This window comes from Vulpes lagopus, chromosome 8, assembly GCF_018345385.1.
Source record: "Vulpes lagopus strain Blue_001 chromosome 8, ASM1834538v1, whole genome shotgun sequence".
Taxonomy (NCBI): Eukaryota; Metazoa; Chordata; class Mammalia; order Carnivora; family Canidae; genus Vulpes; species Vulpes lagopus.
The window spans coordinates 122,181,368-122,200,182 of record NC_054831.1 but is presented as its reverse complement, the minus strand read 5'-3'; the positions used below and the strand labels follow the sequence as shown (position 1 = coordinate 122,200,182).

At 54.5% G+C, this 18,815-nt stretch overlaps 1 protein-coding gene across 1 annotated transcript in view; it reads right to left on the bottom strand.

Annotated features, from left to right (window-relative positions):
- Window positions 1-1,471: 1,471 nt before the first annotated feature.
- Window positions 1,472-18,815, bottom strand: part of SLC9A1 (solute carrier family 9 member A1) — a 48,390-nt gene continuing 31,046 nt past the window's right edge. Inside the window, exons 2-12 of the mRNA XM_041767354.1 lie at window positions 14,336-14,796; window positions 10,900-11,150; window positions 9,561-9,778; window positions 8,423-8,625; window positions 6,826-6,915; window positions 6,273-6,343; window positions 5,991-6,164; window positions 5,615-5,729; window positions 5,379-5,480; window positions 3,938-4,010; window positions 1,472-3,320 (exon numbers count right to left, since the gene is read on the bottom strand). Coding sequence (XP_041623288.1) covers window positions 2,983-3,320; window positions 3,938-4,010; window positions 5,379-5,480; window positions 5,615-5,729; window positions 5,991-6,164; window positions 6,273-6,343; window positions 6,826-6,915; window positions 8,423-8,625; window positions 9,561-9,778; window positions 10,900-11,150; window positions 14,336-14,796 — 2,096 coding nt within the window. The 3' untranslated portion in view covers window positions 1,472-2,982. The remainder of the gene's footprint in view (window positions 3,321-3,937; window positions 4,011-5,378; window positions 5,481-5,614; window positions 5,730-5,990; window positions 6,165-6,272; window positions 6,344-6,825; window positions 6,916-8,422; window positions 8,626-9,560; window positions 9,779-10,899; window positions 11,151-14,335; window positions 14,797-18,815) is intronic.

Genomic DNA, 18,815 nt, shown 5'->3' with positions numbered 1-18,815 from the left:
ATGAGCTTTCCTTCCATTTTTAAAAGATTGAGGTGAAACTCACATAACATAAAATGAGCCATTTTAAAGTGAATGATCAGTGGCACTTTGTACCTTCACAATATTGAGCAACCAGCACCACAAACGACTTCCAAAACTTCTCATCACCCCAAGGAGAAATTCTGTAATCATTAAGCAATAGGGACATGAGTTTTTCATCTGCAGGATGGGTGGGTGATGGAGGGGCAAAAGGAAGGGCTCTGTTCAGAAATATGTCCCCTAAATCCACTCTCCTCTTGCTCCATTTACTGCAAGGCTGACCTTTGGGAATGGAACTCAGTAAAGTTACTCAGGAGCCTTCCCTTCTGGCTTTTGGATGAGTTTGGCCAAGGGGAGGCACCAGCAGGATCAAAGACAGAGTATTTATCCCGCCTCCCTGCCTGGCAGGGATGATACTCCACTTCCTATGGCTATGGCTCCAGCAGGACCCCCCCCCCCCCCCGCCCCCGTCCCATAGTAATGGCTCCCTCCTCTTGTTCAGGGCTAGGGGTTAGAACAGCTTCACTGTAGTGTGAGCCCCTTAGGCCTCATTCCTGGTAGGTTCCCTTAACCCTGCCCACACCTCTGTAAGGAATCCTGTAGTTGAAGGCTCTTCAATATCCCTTTGAGTGTACCATCGGTTTCTTGTTAGGACATCGAGACTGATACAGGAATGGATGCTATGGTTCTGCCCTACAGTCCTTTTGGTACTGACCACTCCAGACTCCCAGGCTGAGCAAACAAGATGCCTTTTCCAGGCAGCCCAGGGTTCCAGGGGTGCCTGGGGTGTGTGCCAAGGCCCCACTGCCCTCTGGTGGTCAGTTCCTGGAAATGCACCTCAGGATCCGACCTCCACTGAACTGAGCCCACTGGACACCCGCACTGTGCTGACCCCGACACACCTGGGCACTTTGATCCACAGTCACTGTCCTCACTTTACAGGTGACAGAACCTTCCCATTGCCCTTAGGATAAACCAAAATCTAACCGAGGACTGCAAGGTCCCGGCTTTACCTCCTTTCTTGCCACTCTGACCCAGCCAAACGGGCCTTTCCTCAGATCCTAGGGTCTTTCCAAGTGCAGCTCCCAATGAGAATATTCAGGAACTCTGAAACATTCTTCAGCTGGTTAACCTCAGCTCATTCTCTAGTCCTTTCCTAAGATGACCTAGGACAGTCCTCCCTTCCCCCCTTCATTCACAAACATTGGGTTTTTCCTGGTGTGTCCACGTTTGATTGCTGCTGCTCCCTCCCCAGGAGGCTGAAGGCACTCAAGGGCCCCGGGCGTCCTGCTTTGCTCACTGCTCAACCTCCAGTGCCTGACAGTCATAACCATGCCAGCAACTGACATGGATTAAATATTTCTCTGTGCCAGCCATTGAACTAAGTCCTTCAGGCCTCCAGACCACCCTCCTTCCCAAAGTCCTGGTCCCTAGGAAGCAACCCTCAACTCTATAAAAACTCACACAGATTTATTAGAATATGAAAAAGATTCCGTTTCTTCTGTACAGGCGGCAGAGCAGCAGCAGCTGTGGTGGCTTTGAACATGGTTGTCAATGTCACCCTTGCACGGTGACTCCTGCCCAAAACAGCACTTGCATGGAGAGAAGGGAGAAAGATGAGCACCCACTGCCCAGTCCGCTGGGAAGAGGGACACTCTGACTATTGCACAATCCTGGGGAAGGACAGACACCGATAGGACTGGGCCTGGCCATGGTGGCAGTGGGGTGGGAGTGTGTGCCTGTGAACAAAGGCCTCTGGGGGCCCAGGACTCTGCCCACCCACCAGCCCTGGTGGGGTGGGTGATCCTCGGGGAAGCCTTCTCCCCTAAGGACTGGGCTTCACAGCAAGCTGGGTGAGGTGCACATAAGAGGTCCAGGGACCAAGGGGGTGGAGGGGGATGAGAGAAAGAACAGGCCAGCAGGAACTGAGGGTCAGGCCCAAGAGCACAGAAGGGGCCAGGAGGCCCAGCAACAATGAGTTAGAGAGAATCATGAATTGGAGTGGGAGAGGTCACTTCTAAAATCATAGCTTTGGGGCCACGGTTAATAGCCCAGGAGGGAGAGGACCAATTTGGGGGAGTGTTGGGAAGACAGGCACAGATGAGGAGGAGTAATTCTCTGGAGTAGGAGGGCCAGAGCTCTGTTAAACCAGGGGTTTTTAAAATGTTTTAAAAATAGGAATGCCCTCTGTGCAAATTGAATCATACATGGAGTGTGAACAAACAAAACAGATAAAAAGGCAGCACTTTCTGGAGCCTCTGACAGTAGCCCCCCTGGTGGGCCCAGGGGTCCTTACTTGGGACAGTTTGGAAAACTAAGTCATATCACTGTCCAAAGTGCCCCAGCTCCAGTCAGAGAAGCTCAGAGATGCCCTCAGCCTGCAGCTCTGAGTAAAGACAGGTCAGGGGGGCTGGCCAGGGGGACAGAGATGGCAGGAGGGAGGGTGGGCCTGCCATGTGTCACCAATCCCTACCCCAGACACCCAGTCCCCCAGTCTTTCTGCTGTTAATGTAGGGTCTGGCCGAGGCCAAGAGAGGTCTTGATTCCTTCCCTTTCCAGGCAGGACCAAGGCTGAGCCAGAGGCTCTTTGGTTAGGAACTAAGATTGGCTTGAATGAGGAGGAGGATGGAGTAGGCGGCAGGCCTCCGAGGGCTGGGAATCTCAGAGGCTCTCGGCCGGGGTTTAGGAAAGAGCCTGAATCGGGAGGGGGCAGGTCTGCCTCACAGCCCAACAGTTCTGCCAGATGGATTGGGAAGGCAGTTCTGGTGGGAGGGAGGGTGCTTCCCAGGAGGCAGGGGGAAGCCGTGCTGCGGTGGGGGCTGTGGGCCCAGCTGCCATGCGGTTGGGGGAGGGGCAGGGCCAATCCAGGTCAGGAAAGATGAAGGGAGCCCCCAGTTCCCCCAGCAGCCCCTGCTCTGGTGGGAGAGTCTGTGGTGGGATGGGCACTGCCCACTGACCCCAGTGCTACTGCCCCTTGGGGATGAAAGGCTCTCCCTCCCCAGGCTCAGGGTGGGGACCTGGGTCACTGAGGCAGCGCTGTATCCTCTGGGAGCTGGGGCTGTCATTTGGCCCAGGGGTGAAGACATCATCGGTGCCTGGGGAAGAGGGCTCCTTGGTCCGCATCACAATGCCCCCATCATCCTCCTCGTCCTCTTCCACCACCCTGGCTGGATCTCGGTTCAGCCCCAAGACTTTGCCCTTCAGCTCCTCATTCACCAGGTCCACGGACTCAGGCGACTGCGGGGAGGCTGGGTCGATGGTGATAACAGGCAAGTCGGCCTTCGGCTCATAGGCCAGCGGGTCTGGGGACGAAGAGTGAGGCACAAGCTGGCTTCTGCCCCTGCCCAGCACTTGCCCCACTGTGGCATGTGCCAGCAGCTCCCACAGAACCTTCTAGTGAGTGTGGCAATGCTGCCATGTTTCAGATTACTCCACATGGGCTGTATGAGCCCTTATCAGACAGTTTTTCCCCCTCACACTGAAGTTCCAAAGGTCAGGCTGTGTTCCTCTCCTCAGAACAGGGCCTCCACAGAGGACCCTCCCCAGACCAAGAATTAGAGCTCTTCCTAAGGTACCAGCTGCCCTAGGGCCCAGGCCCCCACATATTGGATATCCCAAGACCCTTCTGGCCTCCCTGCCTGGCACCAAACCCCCTCACAGTCCTCTCTGTAAGCTGGAGGGAGCACCTCTGTCCCTGGGGAGGACAGCAGGGCCATTCCTCTGCCCTCTTGAGGGGACCCCCAACTCCAACTGATATAGAAGGAGCTCAGGGCTTAGGAGGAGGTCAGAGGGAGAAGCCTGTCCTCCCCCCAACGACTCTCTGAGGCCCAATCCTGTTGGGAGTCTCATCCTCAGGAGACAGTGGCACGGACTGCCCAGCTTTGAGGCCCCTCTCCTGGCACCCTGTGGCCTGTCTTACCTGAGCCAATGCGGGCCCTTGACATGGTGGGTGAGTCCAGCTTGTGGGCTGGCACCGTCAGGTAGTTGTTGATCTGGCAAGAGAAAAGGGCAGCGGGGGGTGAGCATGGGCAGCCCTGGGGATGGCACCTGAAGCTGGTGGCCACACCCTCCGTTGGCATGTTCAGGTGCCTGCTCCCTCCTTGGCAGTTCCTCATTAGGTTCTTGGTCTGTCTCCCTGGTGCCAGTGATGAGGCCATGCTGGAGCTTCAGGGGTTCCCGAAGGCTCAGCCCAGCCTCTGTCAAGCTATGCAATCTCCGGAGCAGCCTTCAACTGTCCTGTCGTCTCCCACAGTGACACTGCCCCAGTCTCTTCTCTAGCCCACACTCACCCCAGAGGTCCAGACCCGTAAAGTCAGCTCAGGAATAGACATCTGGCCCCCAACTGGCCCCCAGGTATCTCAGCACAGTATGTTGAAACAGCTCAGATTCTGATCATCTCTTAAGACCGTGTTCCATCCTCGGCACTCCCTATTGCAATCACCACTCCCTACACCCCAATCAGAAGGTGAGAGAATGACCCCTCTTTCCTCTTACCGCAGCCCCACCTCAAACTGGTGACCAAATCTGGCTAGCTCCACCTTCTAAATGTCCCTTGAATGTATCCACTCCTTTCCATCCCACCTCCCACTTCCCTCCCCACCCCCTCCCAACTAATCCAGGCCACCCTCTACCCCTTCCCATGTCATCCCAGTCTCAGTCTTCGTGACTCTTCATGTCCTTGGAATAAAGCCCAAAGCCTGACACCGTTAACTCAGTTTCTACAACGGGCCTTGTTCTGTGACTGGGACCTTATGCACACAGCCTGGGCCTCCCTCTGCCCATACTCCCTTCAGCCTGGCTCTGTTCCTAAGCTTACCCGACTACTGCCCTGTTCAGAGTGCTCAGGGCCCTTGCACTTCCTGTCCTGCCTGGGTTGCTGCATGAGAAGCTCTGCAAGGGAGGGACTGGGTTGATTCACTGCTGGATCCACAGAGGCTACTCTGCTGCTCAGCATTTAGGTACCACTCAAAAAAAAAAAAAAAAATGTTCCTGAGCAAACGAACATGAATGCATGTAAGCCTTCCTTGCATTGTTATTTGGGGAAGCTCCCTTCTTCCTTGGCCTTAGTGTTTTGTTTTGTTTTGTTTTTACCAGAAAATAAGAAGTTAAGCACACGGATAGACTCAGATGCCTAAGGATGCAGCAAATGGGCACTGGCCTCTTTGCCCTGAGTGGGGAGGAGGTGGAGGAGGAGGCAGCTTCTGGAACCTGCCCCGGAGCTCAGTCTTCAAAACAAGTAGAGAAGTCCAAAGAAACTGCAGTGGCTCTCTCTGCAAAGGGACTTGATGGTAGGGCTATAAGAAGAAGAAGAACCCAGACTCCCAGGGAAAGGCAGGAGCCAGCTCCAGTCCCAGACACACCTTCTGCTCTAGCTGCCGGGCCTTCTGTCTGCGGAGCAGCATCTGGTTCCAGGCCTCCTCGTAGGGATCTGCCACCAGTGTGTGTCTGTTGTAGGATCGCAGCTGTGGGAGGAACAGCTGTCAGGCCCCGGAAGCTGGGCCTGACGGGGCCAGGGAGGCTCTGCACCTGTGTGTGGCAGGGCTGGAGCAGAGGGGCTCCTCTGCTGTAGGGCACCCGGCAGGGAGCTGCCCCTCACCCGCTGCCTTGTCTTCTGTAAGTTGTTCCTCAGGATTTTGCGGATCTCCTCCTCCTTGTCCTTGGACAGTGCCGGCAGGATGCGCTCAGCAGGCAGAGACTTGGGGTGGATGTTCCTGTAAAACAGGCCACAGGTTAGGTCCCCCAGAAAACTCCTGTGACCCTGGAGCCTGCTGTCCTAGGCCAGGAAGTCATCCCAGGGATGGCATGTGTGGGTGGTCATCTGTGGCCCTGCAGCTCTCTCAGCCACCTTGCTGGGACAACAGAGGGGCCTGCCACTGCCCCTCCCCCCGGCCCGCTGGGTGGCCTGCCAGGTTGGTGTGGACTGGGTCAGTGTGGGGGTATGGAAGCTGCCAGCATTGGCCATCAGCACTCACTGCATAGAGACAGTAGAGACGGCAGAAGGGATCTTGCCCATGCCACCGCTCTCCACCAGCTCAATTGCCTGCTTCATCTCCATCTTGTGGTAGAAGGCGATGAGCTGGGGTTCCTTGGAGCGCTCCCCTGCTATCAGACACTTCTTCACATATTTCTTGTTAAACCGGTTGAGCCTGGTGGGAATGCGTGTAGGCAGCTCCTCAGGGTGGGGAGACACCCAGGCCCAGGGAGACCCTCACCTGCCCTTCCCCACCCACCAGCCCACCAGGCCTGCCACCTACTTGTCCTTCCAGTGGTGGTGGCCGTAATGGCCACAGATGTCCTCGATGCCTGTCAGAAGGTGGTCCAGGAACTGAAATGGGCCCAGGGCCAGGTCAAGCCTCACTACTGGGAGGGTTCCTTCCCTACCAAGATTTCTGACAGGCGCCCCCCACCACCTTCCACCCTGGTGCAGCTCTGCTCAGCCCAGCCCTGTAGTTCCAGGAGCAGCCAGTAGGTGGCACCAACATCTCACTCATTCTGAACCTGTAGCACCTCAAACCCCGACAGGGGGCCTGGCTGAGCCCCCTTCCCTGAATCCACTTGTGCCCAATGCCTGGGTTAGGTTCCTACTAGAGGTAGAAATGGCATGACACCCCCTCCTAGAGTGGGGTCCTGGTTGCCCACACCACATGTGCCTATGGCACGATCTGGTGACCTCAAGGGGCTGAAGGATCACCCAGCACTGGGATAAGGGTGGAGGGGCCAAGTGAAGCAACGGACATGAGGCCTAGCTGCTGCCCAGCTCCCTGAGCCTTCTCCTGCAACCAGCAACCAAGGCCCAGTCTCCAGTACCTGTGTGTGGATCTCCTCGTTGATAGAGCGCTTTGTTTCTTGCTTTTTCTTCACAGCCAACAGGTCTACCAGGGGCCGAATGGTCATGCCCTGGAGGACAGGTGGGCGTCAGGCACTCCAGGTCAGTGACCCTGGCAGAGAGGCCACAGTGCCTTTCTCCCCCACCACCACCCAGAGCCCCTGAAGCTGGGATGCTTTCTGCTCTGAGGTCCCCACTCCCCCAACCTTCATGTAAGCCCTTGTACAAAGGCAGGTCCTTAAGGCCCACTTCTTCCTGAAGACATAGCCCACCCAGCTGAATGACTCACACATCAGCCATCCAGTCCGGGTGAGGGGGTCAGAAGGCCTGTGTTCAAATCTGGGCTCTACCTCAAATGCGCTTTGTAACCCAGAGAAGGTTAGATCTGGCTGATAGGGAAAACCACTTCTGTTCTACCTCCCTCACAGGACTGCAATTGACCAGCTGGGAACAGCCGCAGCAAGCTAATTTAATTGCACGAATACCACGTGCCAGAATTAGTTGTGATTTACTAGGTACTAGCTCTTGAATACCCACACTGACCCTGAGAGGTAGGTTCTTCCATTGCCCCCATCTTACAAGTGAGAGGTTAAATAATTTCCTGAGGTCTTACAGAAGTAGTGGTAAAGCTGGATTCAAACCCAGGCAGGGGCACCCCTCCCTCAATGCTGACTTCATCGAAAATGGGCCTGGCTAGCCAATAGCATACACAACTGCAAAGTCAAGGTGATAAAATGTTTTTGACGATGGAAACAGGGCAAGAGGGCAAAAGAGCCCTATCCTTGTAAGGGACAGAAGATGAGTCTGGCCCCAGGAAGATGTCTCCACATGGTTTTTTCCTGAGAAGGCAATGCTGTTTCCCATGAAAGCTTTGCCAAGATTTATGTCTAGGAAAGACAGAAGGGACAGAGAAATGGAGGCCTGGACAGACTGTTTCTCACTTGCCCAAAGTCAGAGGTCAGGTACGGTGGAGCAATTTACACCATCCAGGCTGGGTTTTTCTGGGGATTCTGAAGGGGGTGGGGGAACTCTCAGCTAAGCCAGGGTCATTAAATGCACAGAAATCACTGGCCAGCAGGCTGGAGGGACTCTGGGATCATCTGCCCTCACTTCACAGATGGGGAACCAAGACCCAGAAACAGGAGGAGGGTCTTTCCCAGGGTCACAGGAGAGCAGCAGAGCTTGGGCTGACTCCAGACCTCCTGCTGCCCAGTTCAGCAATCTTTATAGCTCCCCGTGTTGTGCTATTATTCCCATTTTATAGGCACAGAAATGGAGATCCTAAGACATTAGGTCATTTCCCTAAAGCCCTATAATGAGCACCACAAGCCTGCTGACTACACCTTCTCTCTGTCTGGATTCCTAAGTTAGGCAGCATTCTGACTGGTCGCTCATTATCACAATTCTCCCTTCACAATTAAGGAAACTGAGGCCCAGAAAGGAGGAGCGGCTTGCCCAAGATTGTGTAGCAAGTTATTGGTGGACCAGAGCCCATGGCTCTGTCTCAGGTTGTGCGCCTCCTCTTTCCACCTGCAGAGTCAGGGTCCCCAGGCAGGGCCGCTCCGCCCTGGCCAGCACCTGCACAAAGACGGTGAAGAAGATGACAGTGATGATGGCAGTGAGGAACAGGTCACACATGGGGAAGTGCTTCTTGTCCAGGAGGTAACCCAGGGAGAAGGCTATGGCCCCTCGAAGACCCCCGTAAGCAATGATGAACTGGTCCTTGGGGGTCAGCTTCACGATTCGGAACTTGTTGATGAACCAGGTCAGGCCCAGCACACCTGCCAGGGAAGGGCAAGAAGAGTGTCATGCTGTCCCCAGCCCCTCCTGGCTTCTGCACCTGCTCTGCCTGGAGGAAGCCTTGGCTAGTATACCCACCCAGTGCACTCATTTCCTGGGTCCCTCAGCCAGGAGCTGGGTGGATCCTTAAGGGGGTCTCCCAACCTGGATGTGCTTTAGAGGCATCACAGAGGCCTCCAGTGGCTGGAAGTCAGAAGGGAGATGGCAGGATAGTTGAAACAAGACTGGCCACAAGTTGGTATCTATTAATAATGATGGGTTTGTGGGATCTACTTTTCTGTGTGCTTCAAATTTTCCATAATAAAAAGTTTTTTAATGCAGAGACCTGGATTTGACCTCAACCCACAGAACCAGAATCTCTAGAGGATGATACCCAGGACTAAAGGGGTTTAAAACACAGCGTACAAGTAGATGCGATAGCCAGTCTGGCTCAGGGACATAGACCTACTCTTAGAGAGGAGGTGAGTGAGATCCAGAGTGGGAAGTGACAGAGTCATGAGGTGAGGGGTGTCTAGAAATTATAAGCAGAATCCAAGGTCCCAAGGCCTGATCCCTGTGTGTGCCCCGGGGCCAGTAGCACTGACAGGTTTGCAAGTGCTCTGCATTGCCACGAGGCAATGCAGAGAACATTCAGAGAACTTCCCGGGCTCTGTGGCTGCCCTGAGGCCCCTCCTTTCTCACGCACTGTGGCCTGTGGCCGTCTTCCCAGAGATCACGGACTCACGGTGAGCCATCGCAACTCCTGGCAGTCTCAGCACTGCTGAGGGGGCAGGGAAGCCCGAGCAGCCGGCAGCCACCTGGGGCCCCTCAGACCAGCCGCCCAGCCCTCCCCCGGCCCAGCTTGCCCTCCACCCCACACGTGCGCGCACGCACGCGCACGCACACACCTCTACCCAGCTCCAGCCCGGGACCTCACCCAGCACTCGGGCGATGAGGCAGAAGAGTAGGGTGCTGATGACAAAGGTCCAGTTCCAGTGGTGGGAGCCGGCCACGGTGGAGACGCCGAGGAAGATGAAAATGAGAGTCTCACTGACGCTGCTCCACATCTTCAGGAAGTACTTGATGGTCGTATGAGACTTGTGGGAGATGTTGGCCTCCACGTAGGGGCGCATCACCACTCCTGAGGCGATTAGTCTGGGGTCAGGAGAGAGCAGAGTTTGGGGTTCAGGGGGGCTGCACCTTCCCAGAGCCCCTCCACTGCAGGGAGGCGGACAGGTGCCCACGTGCCAAGCCCCCTGACGGGTCAGAACCCGCCACAGGCCTTACTGGTCTATTTGGCCTCAGTCTTCTCACTCAACCCTCCAGACATGGGCACATTTTTTTTTTAAGATTGTATTTATTTATTCATGAGAGACAGAGAGAGAGGCAGAGACACAGGCAGAGGGAGAAGCAGGCTCCATGCAGGGAGTCTGATGTGGGACTCGATCCCAGGTCTCCAGGATCACGCCCGGGCTGAAGGCGGCGCTAAACTGCTGAGCCACCCGGGCTGCCCTTGCATTTTTTTAGATGAGGGATCTGAGAGAGAGATCACTGCCTGTCCACTGTCACCCTGCCAGCGAGTGGCAGAGCTAAGATGCAGACTAAGGTCTGCCCATCTCTAAAGCCTGTGCCTCTTCCCCCTCCGAGCCATGCTGCCTCTCTGCCTAACAGGAGTCAGTTACACATGTCCATGGCCTTGGTTTATTCCCCTGGAGCATGGTGTCTCTAATGCACAGGCGTCCCCATAAGGAGCTCTGTTCCAAGCAGCTGCCCACGTCCTCGCCTGGCATCCATACCTGGGCTCTGCTCCTGCTGGCCCGGCCTCCTCAAGGTCACCCCAAATCCCCCAATCCAGCCTGGCCTCTGCATTTCCAATGTCTTCCCCTACTGGGCAAATCTTTGCACCTCACTGCCTCTCCACATTCCCTGAACTTTAAGACCCAGCTGAGGCTTCTGGACCTTTAGGATTCCTCACTGCAATGGAAGCCCCAAGCCTCCTTGCTGCGGCTAAAGAAGGAAGGGCACAGTGAATGTGAGAGCCTGTGCCCAGCTGCAACCAAGGAACTCCCTTTGAGGCAAATGAAGGGAAGAATTAGCAGGGCTGAGGCCTTCCAGAACTTTAAACTCAGTGCTTCCAGGGGCAGTCCCGGGACCTGGAGCCTGGTCCATGAGTCTCATCCCAGAGCCAGAGGCTGGGCCCTGGAGAACTCCCTTGTGACCCTGCAAGCCTGGGGAATCCAAGTTGGCAGCCTCCCCAGTGCTGCACCCAGACTCACGCCATGATGCCTGACAGGTGGAAGAGCTCAGCTGACAGGTAGGCCATGTAGCTGTAGAGGAAGACGAAGAGCGGCTCGATGACGCGGATGTGGGCGGTGAATCGGGAGGTGAAGGCTGCAATGACTCCGTAGACCACGCCTACAAACACCCCGCCCAGGGACACTACGAAGAAGCTCAGGAAGCCAAGGACGATGTCCACGATGCCCACTCGGTCATAGTTGGCAAACTCCTCAAAGAGGTGATACAGGACCTGGGGAGGGTGTGTAGGCTAGTTGGCAGGAGGGGAGGGCCCTGGCTGTCCAGCTCCCTGAGGTCCACCTAGGGTGAGTGCATGTCCTCCACCAACCATGGCTACAAGAGGAGGCCACATGATAGCAGAGAAACCCTAGTGCCAAGCAGGTGGTCAAAACCACCAGCCTAGGGGCTAAAGGGCCTTGCTTCAGGCCCTCAGCATGCCATGCTGATTAAGAGCACTAACTCTGAAGCCGAACTATCTGGGTTGGAATTGTGGCTCTGCTGCTCCCTAGCTGTATACATGGGGCAAATGACTCAATCTCCCTGTGCCTCAGTTTTCCTAGCCATACAATGGGTTAATAGTACCAACCTTATAGGGCTACGGGGAGGATGAAACTACTTCATAAAGGCATAGTGCTGAGAGCTATGCCAACACAGTGGTAGCTACTATTGGTGCTACTAAGTGGCCTCTCGCACTGTTTGACCTTGGGCAGATTGTGTCCCTGTCTGGATTTCATTCAGTCTTTCCTTCAGCACAAAGCAGAGAAAGTTCAGACAATGAACTAGAACAGGACTTCTTCTGAAAATTTCTGAAAATATACATAGCCAGGCCATACCCCACTTGGATTCTCTGGAGGTGGAGTCCAGAAGTCTCTATTCAATAAGCTCTCCAGGTGGTCACCCTGCATAGCCAAGTTCAGATGCTATGCAACTAGAGGTTTTCTAATGTTTCTCCACCTCCTAGACCAGGAAGTAAACAGTCATTGTAATGCTATCATCAGACGTTTACGTGGCAGGTCACATACTAAAAAGCCCTTGGACAATGGCTATCCTGCTAAACACACAACAGCCTCATGAGGCAGGCGACCCAAAGATGCCTGGTTCCTTTCCTACACTGAAGCTCAGAGTGGTGGAGCCCCCAGCGGCAAAACCAGGCCCAGAACTTGTTCCCTGACAGCAGTGGGTAGGCTCTCCTGGAGAGGGGCAACTTTGAGGCTCTGCCTCTACTTAGGGGCTGACTCCCCGGCTACTGGACCTACTCCTAGCTAGCTCTGCCAAGAAAACAGTTAGGCAGTTTCCAGGCCTGGGGCCGCTGAGAGAGGGAAGAGGGCCTGAGAATGGCTGAGAAGGGACTCTCCAAAGCCCACGCTACTTACAGGCAAGGAGGCATGGGCAGGGGTGACCTGCTCTGGAGCAAAGGCCCAAGACCATGCAGCCCAGGGGCTCCTTCTGCTTTAATGTTGGGAAATAGGGCACTTGCTCGCACTCATGCCCAGAACTCTAGAAAGGGCCTGACTTGGGCCAAGCAAGAAGGGGAGATGCCAAGCACTGGCCTGACCCCAGTGCTGCCTGGGAGCTGGGGCAGGGCTCCAGCAGTGGACAACAGGTGTGTTCTCAGCTCTAGGCCACCTAAACTCACTCCTGGCCTGAGGGGATTCATGGGTTCTGAGGGTCTACCATCTGGGTCAACAGGGCAGGTAGAGGGCAAGCTCCTCCTTTTCCACCAGGTTGTACTATCAATGGGACTACAGAGGCAGTGCAGCATAGTGGCAAGTGTGTGCATTCTGGACTCCCACTGTGTAGGTCTGAGGCCCAGCTAACATACCCCTGGACGAGTTCCCTGTTAGTAGCTGTTTCCTCACTTGGAAAAACTGGGGATAATTACAGTGCCAACTTCATGGTGTTTCTGTTTGGGTTAGATGAGGCAATACATATTCAGACAGGAAGTGCTCAGACAGGAAGTGAGCAGGAGCAATTAACACCAGCACTCCCACCACCTGGGGAGGTGTGGCCAGCAGCCCAAGTTGATCAGACTGAGGTATCCACTTGATATAACCGCACACCACTGTTTCCCAGGAGTGCCAACCTGAACCCAACACTCAGATCTAACTGGAGAGGGCTTGGTCTTTGGTACCCACTGGTGTGGCTCCTGTAAGAACCCAGGGAGAATGACAGGCTGGGTACTGCAATCCTTGTTACAGATAGAGAAACTGAGGCAGGAGCTGGTGCTAGAAGGACCAGCACCGAGGCCTGCCTGCTTAGACCAGACTGCTGTGCTGCCCCACAAGGACCTACTGAAGGCAACAGGGGAGGAAGAGGACAAGCCGACCACCACTGTCTCTTCTCTGAAGTGTGGCTTCCTGAGGGACTGGGGGCAGGTAAAGAGGGAATGCATGTGTGAGTATGCACTGGCATGCATACATGTTTTCCTGTGTGCACAGCTGCTCTCTGAGCAGTCCAGCTAGGAGGAGAATGGTGGTATTTTCACAACATGATGTGAGTGTACACATACACATATCTGTTTCCTGAGGAAGCTAGCTGGGAGGAAGGACATGTGTAAGCATGTACAGTATGGCCATGTGCAGACCGCGTTAGGAGTTCCTGTCCTTGCTAGACCATAGGAGGAAAGTACTACCTACTTGGCTACTTTGCTGCTAACAAAGGTGAGGCCCAGAGAGGTACAGTCACTTGCGTAAGGTCACATAATAAGCAAGTGGCCAAGCTCAGGCCAATCCATTTATTTATCACTTTCTGGAGGTTTGTGTTTTTGTTTTTATAATAAATTTTTATTTTAGCTTTTTAAAGTAGGCTCTTTGCCCAACATAGGGCTAGAACTCATGACCTCGAGATGGAGAGTCATAGGCTCTAACAGATTGAGCCAGATAGGCACCGTTTCTGGACATTCTGAAGGCAGGGTCCCTTTCCACCATGGCTGCCCCTGAACTCTACACAAAATGAACTGTAACGTAGGGTGCAGCCAACATGATGGCTGAACTGGCCCTCATAGACTAAATGGCCTATAAAGGGTAAACTGAAGTCTAAAGATGATACATAATTTAACCAAGTTCACATCACAGTCCAAGTCAGGGACAGAACATATGGCCTGGGAAGGCCAGGAGCTCAGGCCCTGAAGTCCCTGGCTTCTAACCTTGGTCCTACCACATGTTAGCAAGGTATCTGACTTCAGGGGGCCTGCTGCCTCCTCCATAAAGTGGGAATAAGAAGCACCTCCTAAGGTCATCACGGGGATTAAATGAGATAATCCACGCCGAGTGCTCAGCACGATGCCTGGCACACAGCAAGCAGGAATGGACATTTGCTGTTTCGCTACTATGATTAGCAGGTGGATGTGGGATTCGCTCTGGACCCGGATTCGGGTCTGAGCCCCGGGTGCACGCGGATGTGGCCACTGCTCCTCACCACAGTGACGGCGTCATTGAGCAGGGACTCCCCAAAGACAAGGATGTGCAGCAGCTCATTGATGTGGATCTCCTCGAAGACGGCCAGCACAGCCACCGGATCCACAGCGGAGATGATGCTGCCGAAGAGCAGGTTGTCCAGGAGGCCGATGTTGTTGATCTGCTCACCGCCCACCAGGCACACGGCATACATGAGGCCGCCCAGGAAGAAGGCATTCCACAGCGTGCCCACCACAGCGAAGATCAGGATGGTGCCCAGGTTCTCAGTGAACTGCCGCAGTGGCAGGAAATAGCCAGCGTCCAGGATGATGGGCGGCAGCAGGAAAAGGAAGAAGACGTCTGATTGCAGGAAGGGGGGCGTCTCGCCCACGCCCTTGATCAGGCCCCCCACTAGCAGCCCCACTACGATTAGCAGGCAGCTTTCCGGGACGATGCTCGAGATAGTGGGGATCACGTGGAAACCTGCGGAGGACGAGAGAACGGGAGGCCGTGGGCTTGCGGCGAGCCAGGACACGAGGCTGGGGATGGGGCTGGTGACAGCAGTGCAGGCTTGGCCTCAGGGGGCTGCTCTGTTAACTCCCTGAGCCTTGGCCTCCTCACCCATGATGTGGAAGTGGTAATACCAGCTTCCCAGGGTTCGCTGTATAAACTAAGTGATGATGCTCTTAAAATGTTTTTTTCTAGGATATACAGATGTTATCTCTGTCTCTGTCATAAAATAGTAGAAAGAAGTGGCTCTGTATGTCTCCAGAAGGCAGAATGATACATTGCTTACTGAGGCCCCAGGTATCTAAGAGCATTACCTACACCTCCAATCCGAGACTCATGTGCTCTCCTGCTGAGTCCAGAGAGCTGCTCAACAAGCCAAACAGAGATCAATCAATTTTCCATGTGAGATAAAACCTATCTGCCATCCTGTTTCTAGCCTAACCCTATCCACTTTAAAGATGGAGCAGCTGAGGCTCAGATAGAGGAAGGGACCTGCTCAAGGGCACACAGCAAATCAGTAGCAGAACCAGGACAGAAGCCAGGTCTGGCCTCCCACCCTGCCAGCTCCTGTCAAACTCCTCAACTCTTTAGGTCAAGCCCTGCTCTCCTCATCAAGGCATGAACATGTCCCTCTCCCCGAACCAGCAGCAGTGGCCCCTGGGGCTCCCAATCTAGAACTAGGAAGTAGCACAAATCTCCCCGATGAGAGGTCAGTGCTAGGTTTGGCCCCAAACTCCCAAGGGGTTTTGATTTGGTTTTGGTGGGGAGGTAGGTGGAGAAGACCCAGCCACCCAACTGCATGTTGGGTACTAAAACCCCAGGGTCAGCTTGGTTAAGAAAGTATGATACTTTGCTCAGAGTGAAAGCTCTTGCTCTCCTCCTCAACCTCCCTAGCCTATAAGCTCTGTGCAGGCAGGTACCCTGTCTGTCTATAATGAGATCCCCAGGGCTAGGGGCATAGTAGGTATTCAGCAAGTACCTACTGATCTGAAAATGCACAGGGTTAGGCCATTACTCACATAATTTCTGATAACCCATCTGGCCAGGCTTTGGCTCTCATTACCCCTGAGAGTCTTGGGAAGGAGCAGAAACATCCCTCCCCATGCCCAAAGCCCCTCCCACTCTCTACTGATCTGGGTAGTGCCAGTATAGCTACAAGTCAAGACTCAACACTCGAAACACTGGCAAGGCCCAGAACATTGGCACAGTGCCGAGCTCCCAAGAGACACTCAAAACATGTTGGGAAAAAAACATGTCTCCATCCTAGGCCAGGAGAGAATCCCAAAGCCACCATGCACGTTCTCCTGGCTTTAAAACAGACTTGACCAAACTCACCTCTTGCTGAAAAATCCCCCAGTCTTTACAGTGTCTACCAGTAACCCCCAGTGTTCAGTGGCTGGTGCACTGGAAGGGGCATTTCCCCCAAATGAGCCACATCCTCTTTTGATCGCAGATCTTTGCCTAGCTATCTCTTCAGAACACTATTCTTGTACCTCTATCCCTACTGTGTGTGACTGACACTGCATGTTTCTATGTGCTTCCTGGAGCACCCCGCTCTGCTCATGTTAGGGCAGGAGTCCTCCTCTGGTGCCTCTCCTTAGACCTTCAATCCACAGTAGCTACCCAGATTCCTCTCTCTGCCTGGCACCCCTCGAGGTCAGACAACCCAGGCAGGAGCAGTGAAGACAGGACGATGGTACCACACCTGGAGACATGCATTGCCCTGGAGGGGAGATAGGATGGCATCGGGGTTGAGAGGAGCAGAGCTCCTGCAGCCAGCGGGAAGCAGCTTCTCAAGACCAGGAGTCAAGCTCCAGGTCTAGCCAGCTGACCTTGACACCCAAGCCTGGAATTAAGCACCTGTCCTAGAAGTGAGCACCAACAAGTGCCTTAGGAGAAGGCACAGTCTGAAGAGAAGCCCAGGGCAGGTAGATGACAGTCTCCACCTCCATCTAGCATATTAAGCTTTAAAAATGCCTCCCTACCATCAGTTGGGGAGGCACTTTGCCATCAGTTCAATCTATAATACTTGACTGGCCCCCGGAAGTGCCATGCCATGCATTGCAGACCCAGAGACAAGTACCAGAGGGACAGGGTAAGGTGGCCTGTGAAAGAAGCCAGGAGTAGTAACACAAAGAACGCTCATTATTCCTCAAGGTGCATGGTGAGCCAGGCACCGTGCTGGGAGCCTGGCACACAGCATCTCTCTAGTCCTCAAAATAGCCCTGTGGGGTATGTGCTGTCCCCATTTTGCAGAAGAGAAAGCTGGGGCTTGGCAAGATTCAGTGGCTTCCCAAAGTCTAAGGCAGGAGTTCTACTCTAGCTTAGAATATCTGTAGCACAGAAAGCTACTCAATCTTTTACTCAAACATGGCTATTTTCTCTGAGCCAGGCTGGTGCCGTGCACTGGGGACGCTGAGGTGACTCAGAGTCAGAACCTCATGACCAGCTCATGGGAATGGCCACACTTTTCCCAGTCTCAGGACCTTCGGGCCATCAGGCCTCCCTCACTAAGTTAAGAGACAGCTGGCATTCCTATTCGACAGAGAAAAGCCTGGAGCTCAGAGGAGGCAGGACAGGCCCAGGCCACTGAGGACCTCTAGGTCCTGGGCCTCCTGACTTGGGTGTGGTGTACTTTCTTCTACAGAAGCTGGCTCCCAGAGTAGTTCCCAGCTGGAGCCATGTTCCCAGAGCACGTCCCCCCGGGTCTTCCTGTGTTGGCCCTGCCTTTTGGTGAGCAGGCTCTGACGGGCAAGGGCAGGGAAGGGATGGGCCCAGGCTTAAGGGGAGGGTCTGCAATCCACTCTTGGCTCCATACTTCAGGTAGGCGGGACATTAGTGAAAAGTAGCTTCCAGTGGGGCAGGGTGCAGCGGTGTAAGGAAGGGGGGGCGCTGAGGGCCTGTTCTGGCCTCTTTCAAGGCCCTAACTCCACCAGCTGTCCCCACCCTGCAGCCCTGAGAGTCTCCTTAAAACGCAGGAAGTTTGTTGACACCAGGTGTGGTGAAAGGGGGCACGGTTGGAGCTCCCAGTCCCCTGACAAAATCCCAGCATGAAAGTGAGACCCCAAGATGCCAAGAAATAAGGCAAAACTTCCAGGGCCCAAATTTGTGGCAGTAGTGATGTCACCAGGATGGAATCTGGGGTGGGGCAGAGGCAGTTAGAGTCAGATCCAGAGCTGGGAGAGCTGGACCAGACCCTGGACATCATCTAAACCCTCTGCTCCTTGGTCAGGGAAACGGAGACTCAAAGACCACCGGTGACCTGTCACTGTCACATGACCATTCCACGGTGAGAACGCAGGAAGCTCCAGGTCCAGCGATCTCTCAAACCACACGGCCTCCCGTGAGGGCATCCAGTCCTCCCAGAGCAAGGGCCGGGGAAGGTGTGGAATTCCACAGCTCCCAGTCACAGGGCGAACCCACTCACGTGGTTCCCGCCATGGGAGGTGAGCATTTCCGTGTCCAGTATAGGTGCCAGGACTGAGGGACACACTCCCCCACACTCCGGCTCTCTTACACTCTCATAAACTCTCTCTTACACACTCACCCACACACATTTTCACACACCATTCTCACGTGTGCTCTCGTACTCTTACACACTACCTTTTACACTTTGTATTACTCTCTAATACACACTGCTCACACTCACCCACTCTTACACACACTCACTTCCTCTTACACTCATCCACACTCTACCTCTCTTGGATAACACACACACACACACACACACACACACACTTATACACATACAGAGGCACACTGAACAGACATTTGACCAAACTTCAAATTCGTGAGGGGCTCCTGGCACCCCACAGCTTCTCTGCCCTCCACCACGAGCGTGTTTTATTTACCTCTCCTGGGACAGTCCCCAGCTGCTGAGACTGGTGCAGTGGAGCAACAGGTGAAGCTGGTCTACGTCACCCTTGGTTGCCAGGGTGATGGGACACCCCTGATCCTGCTTCCCACCATCTGTCCCCGGTGGTCAGAGGGGA